Source organism: Microtus ochrogaster, linkage group LG3 (assembly GCF_000317375.1).
Source record: "Microtus ochrogaster isolate Prairie Vole_2 linkage group LG3, MicOch1.0, whole genome shotgun sequence".
Classification (NCBI taxonomy): domain Eukaryota; kingdom Metazoa; phylum Chordata; class Mammalia; order Rodentia; family Cricetidae; genus Microtus; species Microtus ochrogaster.
The window spans coordinates 17,660,062-17,668,358 of NC_022029.1; the positions used below are offsets into that span (position 1 = coordinate 17,660,062).

Here is an 8,297-nt window from a genome sequence, read left to right on the forward strand (position 1 = left end):
CCACCCACCTACCTACCTACCTACCTACCTACCTACCTACCTACCTACCTACCTACCTATCTTTCTACCTATCTAGTTATTTTATTTTGAGAGGGATCTTGCTTTATTGTTGAGGGCATCAACTCCTGGCCCCAACTGATCCATGTGTAATTGTGGTTAGAGATGTGGACCACAGGGGTGACATGAGGTATTCCTTAGATTAGATGTAGCCAGGGGTGACTTTTGATGCTGCTACCTCTAGACTCTGTGTACTGGGAATGCACCACCATGCCACTTATGTGGTACTGGGGACCAAACCCAGGGCTTTGTGCTTGCCAAGCAACATTCTACCAACTGAGATCCACCCCCCCCCCAGGTCCTGGGGTACTTTTTTTAAAAAAATATTTATTTATTTCTTATGTATAAAATATTCTGTCTGTGTGTATGCCTGCAGGCCAGAAGAAGGCACCAGAGCCCATTACAGGTGATTGTGAGCCACCATGTGGTTGCTGGGAATTGAACTCAGGACCTTTGGAAGAGCAGGCAATGCTCTTAACCTCTGAGCCATCTCTCCAGCCCCATGGGGTACTTTTAATATGGTTGAGAGCTTGAACGTAGTGACGCATCAGTTGCTTTACAGGTTATTATTGTGTTTAACACTGCCCAGTAGGATGTATGCTTCGTTTTTCCTTGTTAGTTCCTTTTCTGAGACAGTCTTACTGTATATCTCAGGCTGGTCTTGACCTTACGGCAATGCTCCTGGCCTCAGGCTGCCGATCTAAAGGAAGGCAGGGCAGTGTGGTCAGGGAACTACTAGTTCTGTGGAAGTAGGCAATGTGGCACCCATCCTGTCATGTGGCCTCTGCCTCAGGCTGAAAGAAAAATCACTCTAACCATCGATATCCCCACCAGTTTATTGTTCATGCATCCTTGTGGAGTTTTGATAAATTAAGATCTAAATGATTTCCCGGGTCTGTGAAATCTGGTAATAGTGTTTGATACTTACAGGAAATAGCACAGATGTTTGTGAGAGTTGGAATGTGTGAACAAGCCGTGAGCGCATTCTTGAAGTGTAACCAACCGAAGGCTGCGGTGGACACCTGTGTACACCTCAACCAAGTAAGGAGCGGACAGTGGCCGTTACGGGAGATTGTTGTCTTAGGGATTAAGTGAAAGTCACTGAAGTGGTCTCCGTGTGAGATGTGGAGGGCTAGGCATGGCTTTGGGGAAAGAAGCCTAGCTCGTGGGCATTTGCACTTAACCTCTTGTGTTACCACAAGGATGACCTGCTCACAACTTAGCTAACCAAGGAACACAAGAACAGACCTGTGCTTTCAAGTCTTCGTCTGGAAGTAATTTCACAGTTTCCTGCGTTTTGTTAGGGCTGGGTTTTGTTTTCAGGAAAGGACCAGGTTAATGGTCACTCATTGCTGAAGGACAGACCTGAGCCACTTGATCAATATTTGTTTTGGCAAATCTATTTCCTTTCTCTTTTATAGAAAACATGCATTTGATATTTTTTTTAAAATCCTGAAATTTAACTAAAATAGGTACAGAATTATTACAGAAACCGTTGGCTATCAGTGCATTCCTTTAAGTATTTCTTTGAAGTGTTTTTATAAAGATCTATTTGCCTTATAAACATAATCTGTAAATGTTAAATCTAATATGATATCTTCTTAAATGGAACTGTATATTTATTTTACATTGAAAACTAAAAAATGGGTTCTTTTTCTGGCTTATAATATGTACAAAAATAGAACTATAAGATTAATGTGATTATAAAATTTGAGACTTTCATTTTCAAATGCACTTCTCCAAGAAATCCATCTTAGATGGTTCAGTTATTTTGAAACGTTTGCTTGTATAACTTATGCTTGCTCTGATTACAGATCCCTTCTAGACTATGTACTGGTTTTGCTCTATTTTGAAGTAGTGTTAGCGTTCATTACAAGCTTCGGAGCTTGTTGTGGGACTTTTAGGATGTAGCTATTGGAATATTGGGTGACCGAGTGGTATAATGCTTTTCCAGTGGAACAAAGCTGTTGAATTGGCTAAAAGTCACAGCATGAAGGAAATCGGATCTCTGCTGGCTAGGTATGCAGCGCATCTGCTGGAGAAGAACAAGACCCTGGATGCCATAGAGCTCTACAGGAAGGCCAGCTACTTTTTTGAAGCGGCCAAACTGATGTATAAGGTAAGGCACAGTCCTGCTGGACATTTGTTTTGTTCCAGTCACGCCTTGTTTTAACTTTAAACCTTATTATTAAAAAATTGCAAATAAACGACACGTACCAAAATCAAGCAGCCCCAAAGCCTTCCGTCTTGGTGGACTTGTGTGCAGTTAGAATAGCCATTCAAGTATATTTTTATGCACTTACATACCACCACACGGGGAAATCCACGGCAGAACTGGAACTAGAACAATTAGCTTTATATCTTCTTTGATAGCTTGACAAAAAAGCATTCTGTTTTCTTTGTAAACTAGTGTTTCTCACAGCAAAATCACTGCAAGTCTGCCTGTTGCTGCCATCTGCTAACAAGGGTAGTTATGGGTACCAGCAACTTGTCAGCTCGTAAACACCTGTGCATTTGGTACAGAAGCTAACCAAGAATTTAAGAATTTTCTGGGATGGCCAAAAACAAACTCTTTTAACTGGAATTAAATCCTATTGATAAGAAAGTTATAATTCCTTGTAAAAATGTACGCATTTTAAAACAACATATTTCTTTAATATCCATTATACAGTATACACAATTTTTACACTGTTATCCTCTTTCCTTGCTTGACTTCATAAAAAGAGAACATTTTCCTCAAAATCATTTAAAGAAACTTCTGAAGGACACACCATTCTTTCCACTCTGATTTAGTTATTTAATGGATGTTATTTTTAAGGTTGTTAGTTTCTATTCAAGTGACTGAATACTGAAGAAAAAACAATGGCTTTTAAAGTCTAAAACATAGTTGCATTTGTATTCCACCCTACCACTCTCCCTCATCTTTTAAGAATCAAATTTCAGTTAACTTTGGAAATGACTCTGTTTGTACAAACATACAGCAGGAAGTATGTGTCCCAATTTTTTGAAATGTTTAAAGATTGCCGATGAAGAGGCCAAGAAGAGGACGAAGCCTTTGCGTGTGAAGAAGCTCTACGTGCTGTCGGCCCTGCTCATTGAGCAGTATCATGAGCAGATGAAAAACGCCCAGCGAGGGAAAGTCAAAGGGAAGAACTCGGAGGTAACGGAGAACATTTCCATGCTTAAATAGCAACAATGCCAGGTCCTCTCCCGCACCTCTCCCTGGACAAGCGCTTCCCTTTGTAGGATTGTTCAGTTCTTTAAGGAGCTTAGAGAATAGCAATGCTGCATTTAGAGTAAGTATGCAGGCTGAGATATTTCTCTCTAGAGATGTGGAGAACCGTTTTTCTTTAAGACTATCTTGTTAGATGCTTTAATTTACTTTTGTTAAAGTGTTTTTAATCAGAGAATTAAAAAACTTAGAATATTCTATTTTTACTGTAAATGAATCTTATTACATTAAGTAAATTTCACATTGGCTTAAAGTTTAATCAGGTCTATTTTAAGCTTTGATCTTAATTTAGAAAGCTGTGGGTTGTGATAGAGAACTCGAACCCGTGGCGGCAGGAGAGATGCCGACATCTCCCGGGGAGCTGTGTTGCTGTCTTAGTTTCAGACCTCACCTCCATAGTAATAGCTCTCTTGTGCTATGAGGGCTGAGACTGTCTGTGTTTGGGCTGACCCAGTGCGCTGGCTTCCCTCCCAGGCCACTTCTGCCTTGGCTGGGTTGCTAGAAGAGGAAGTTCTCTCCACAAGCAGTCGGTTCACTGATAACGCTTGGAGAGGAGCTGAGGCTTACCACTTCTTCATACTCGCCCAGCGGCAGCTCTATGAGGGATACGTGGACACAGCCTTGAAGACAGGTGGGCACCTCACATAATCTGTGGAGGACATCCTAAACTTTTTTAAAACTTGTTTTTATTGAGCTATATATTTTTTCCACTCCCCTCACTTCCTCTCCCGTCCCCTTCTACCCTCTCCATGGTCCCCAGGCTCCCAGTTTACTCAGGAGATCTTGTCCTTTTCTACTTCCCATGTATTTATATCCATGTATGTCTCTCTTAGTGTCCTCATTGTTGTCTAGGTTCTCTGGGATTATGAATTGTAGGCTGGTTTTTCTTTGCTTTATGTCTAAAAGCCACTTATGAGTGAGTAATATGATAATTGTCTTTCTGGGTCTGGGTTACCTCATTCAATATATTTTCTAGATCCATCCATTTGTCTGCAAATTTCAAGATGACATTATTTTTTTTCTGCTGTGTAGTACTTCACTGTGCAAATACCACATTTTTCCTTATCTATACTTAAGTCGAGGGACATTTAGGTTGTTTCCAGGTTCTGGCTATGACAAACAATGCTGCTATGAACATAGTTGAGCACATGTCCTTGTGGTATGAATGAGCATCCTTTGGGTATATACCCAAAAGTGGTATTGCTGGGTCTTGAGGTAGGTTGTTTCCTACTTTTCTGAGAAATCGTCAAGTGACCTCTGTGGGAGCAGGCCCAGACAACCTCCGGAATTGCAGAGCACCATCCTGAACTGAAACTGAGCAGGAAGAGCTAGCGTCTCTGTATGTCTTTACATTAATTTTACTCTTTCCCCCTCTGCTTTTAGCTATATGTGTCAAAATTGTGTATTTAGTTTATTTAGTGAATTCTTCCTTTTGAAGTCCCCCCCCCACTTTAAAAACACAGTGCACAGTGTCCACAGAAATATCATATGCCTTAGATAACATGCAGACACATGTGTGGTGTTCATGTCTTCTGTTCAAAAGCCAGACACTTGGCTGCCCAACCCATAGGACTGTAGAGATAGACACTGTGCCTGTGTGGAGGAGCTTTCTCCTCTCTCACAGCGTGGAGGGAGCTTGAACAGGCCCGCTTCTGTGTGCCGTAGCAATGCTTGAAGATATTTTCATGACATACATATTTCTATAGTATTTATCCTTTTTATAAAGTGACTCTTGTTTAGTAACTTAACCAAAATAGAGAAATACAAAAAGACAAAAATAATGGCATAAAAGAACTTTATAGCTCAGAGATAACTGTTGTGAACATTTGAGTAATGTTTTTTTTTTTCTCTTTTTAATTAGAAAAATCACAGTTATTCAGTTAGGTTGTTGTTGTTGTTGTTGTTGTTGTTGTGTGTGTGTGTGTGTGGTGGCCTGTGTGTGGAGGTCAGAGGACACCTGTGAGAGCTGGCTCTCTCCTTCCACCATGTGGATACAGGGAATCCGACTCAGGTCATCAGGCCTGATGGCATCATTTCTGTGAATTTCCTATGAGACATTTTTCCACATCAGAACTTAATTTTCCTTCTCAGGAGTGTGTTAGGGTTGCTCCCCCATTGCCCTCCGCAGGAGTGTGTTAGGAGTCTTTCCCTCATTTCTAAACATTCTCGGACAGTTCTGACAGCTACATCACAGTCTATGGCTTTTATGGACCGTCACTCATACATTATTTACATACAGTATAAATGTACATTCCTTCTGGATTAACAACAGTACATTCCTTCTGGATTAACAACATCTGAGGGCTTAGATATTTCTTTGTATTTACTAACTCCAGTGAGTGGAGTTTGTAAACTAAAGCATGTGCCTGCCTGCCTGCCTGCCTGCCTGACTGACCCACGACTGCACAGCCACCATTTACCCCACGCCTTTGCCTTTTCAAGCTCCTGGTTTATAGTGTGTACAAGGGAGATGAGCTTCCCTGCCTCCTAGAGATGATCTCGTGGTGGATTCTGTGAGCCTTTCCTGAGAGGGAGGTTTACTGTAGCCTCTGTAAGCAGCAGCGGTGAGGAAGGAACTGGTGGCTGTGCCCTCAGGCTTCTCAGTCTTTTTCTTTGTTCCCTTTTAACACAGTGGAGGGACGCAGTGTCTTTAAACTATTTATTTAAAATGTAGCCTTGGGGCTGGAGAGATGGCTCAGCAGTAAGAACACTTGCTGCTCTGTCCTGAGGACCAGAGTTCTGACCCTAGCACCCACATCTGGTAGCTAACAGATGCTTTTAACTCCAGCTCTAGGGTGTCCAACAGCTTCCTTTGGCCTCCTCAGGCCTGCACTCATTTACATGTCCTTAACCCCCCCATACACACGCAAATACAATAAAATTTTTAAAATGTATTTTCCCCTCACAGCTCGGAAATTCTATCTTCATGTGTGTGTGTGTGTGTGTGTGTGTGTGTGTGTGTGTGATGAGACAGAACTTGCTGTCCTCTTGTCTCTGCCTGCCGAGTGCTGTAATTAGAGGCATGACCACCACCGTGGCTGAGCAGACACACTCTTCATTCTTCCCCAGCACTGTCCTCTTCCTACCTGTAATTGTTTATCATTATGATTATGATGATGATGATGATGATGATGTCTGTGTGATCGTATACCATTTCTGTGCCAGTGCCAGAGGCCAAAAGAGGGCATCAGATCCCTGGAGCTGAGGTTATGTACTCTGCTTCCTCCTGCTGGTGTGCCTGGCCCTCAGAAATTTTTATTCTTTAACATTTGTCAAAGCTCATGTAGGTTGCGGTAGAACAGCATCCATGGATCCTGTCCCACACGTGTTCATACTGTGCTTCTCTTTGCTGATGCTCATTGCCCATCTTTTGTAGCTCTTCATCTGAGAGACTATGAAGACATCATTCCCTCAGTTGAGATCTACTCGTTACTAGCACTCTGTGCTTGCGCGAGCAGAGCTTTTGGTACCTGTTCCAAAGCTTTTATTAAACTGGAATCATTAGAGACACTCAGTGCAGAACAGAAACAGCAGTATGAAGACCTGGCTCTGGAAATCTTCACCAAACACACGCCAAAGGACAACAGGAAGTCGGAGTTGAACAGCCTTCTTGAAGGGTACGTGCGTCGTAATTAGATGCCATTTACCTGATTAGAAGCTTGGATATAATAAAGCACTGGATTTTGAAGGAGTTTATGTTAATATTTAAATCAATTTTATCCTAGAAGGGTATAGTAATGCTGTATTTTTTTCATTTAGAGAAAAGGTTTTATTAAAAAAACTGAGATGAGGTATTTTATTTGAAGTTTGTCTTGGAATGTTTTTCATTCTTGAGTATTTAAAGTATATTAGATAGTTTACTAATCACATATTTTATAGTCTAATTGTTTTCTCTCTTACTCTATGCAGTGGAGAAGGAAAACTGCCGACATGCATTGCCACTGGAAGCCCAATCATCGAGTATCAGTTCTGGGTGTGCAAAGTGTGCAAGCACTACGTTCTTGCTCAGGAAATCAGTAACTATAACTTCTGTCCTTTGTGCCACAGTTCGGTAGAATAAAGGCAAGAACCTTGTTAATTGTAAAATACATGAGATATATGTACTTATCTGCACATGTATATGAAATAATGCTGAGTTCCTTAGGTTTCATATGAAAATTAATTTTATCATCTTGTAGTTGTATTTTTTTATAAAAGATATATCAAACAATAAAATGAGGGCTGGAATGTAGCTCAGTGGTAAGGTGCTTTCCAAGCATGCACAAGGCCGTGGGTCCATTGTCAGTACCGGAAAAAAAAAAGATAATTCATGCATCACAGTTCAACTGTGAGATAATTTGACTAATTTTCACATAATACCTACAGATGTGAAGTTTATTTTTTCTATATTTCCTGTCTGTCCATTTATCATTTATATAGCTTTTAGTTTGTGGCAAGTTACCAGGGAAATATCTCCACCAGGAATATTTTCATCATTGTCGAGGCTACTAGCTCACTAGAGAACTCTCAAGAGTTAGTGGAGGAGGCAGGAGAGGGCAAGCCTGAAGTAGAGAGCTGACAGAGCCTGTATTTCAGGGAGGTTGAGCAACTCTTGTATGAAATGAGCTCTATTCCAGCTCTGTTTCTGTCTAAGGATTAAACTCTTCTATATTTTATTTTCATAAATGAGGAGATGGCATTTTAAGACTTTTTATTATTTGAAGTTTTGAAAAATATTTTATCCTCATTCAAGAAGAGTGATTTGACACCAATTTTTCTCGTAATAAACACGAATGAACTGATTTTGAGTAATGCTGTTGTTCCTTATCATCAAATGTATTCTCAGTTATGCTATGGTTCCAAGTACTCTGGAGGCCGAGGTGCTGGAATGTGGAACCAGCAGGTAAGGCCACGCAAGCGAGCAGTGAGCCTGAGTGCACATTCTGACCTTCAGTCACGATAGATACGAAGGTCGTTATATTTTGCTAAAATGAACTTTAAAATAACCTTTCTGTATTTTTAGAGTTCA

At 40.9% G+C, this 8,297-nt stretch overlaps 1 protein-coding gene across 4 annotated transcripts in view; it reads left to right on the plus strand.

Moving 5' to 3' along the window:
• Positions 1 to 8,074, plus strand: part of Wdr35 (WD repeat domain 35) — a 57,034-nt gene extending 48,960 nt beyond the window's left edge. For all 4 annotated transcript variants that reach the window (XM_005360591.3, XM_026785962.1, XM_005360592.3 and 1 more), the window contains 6 exons: positions 988 to 1,098; positions 2,012 to 2,176; positions 3,077 to 3,217; positions 3,764 to 3,920; positions 6,666 to 6,906; positions 7,199 to 8,074. In XM_005360591.3, coding sequence (XP_005360648.1) covers positions 988 to 1,098; positions 2,012 to 2,176; positions 3,077 to 3,217; positions 3,764 to 3,920; positions 6,666 to 6,906; positions 7,199 to 7,349 — 966 coding nt within the window. In that variant the 3' untranslated portion in view covers positions 7,350 to 8,074. The remainder of the gene's footprint in view (positions 1 to 987; positions 1,099 to 2,011; positions 2,177 to 3,076; positions 3,218 to 3,763; positions 3,921 to 6,665; positions 6,907 to 7,198) is intronic.
• The last annotated feature ends 223 nt before the right edge of the window (positions 8,075 to 8,297 follow it).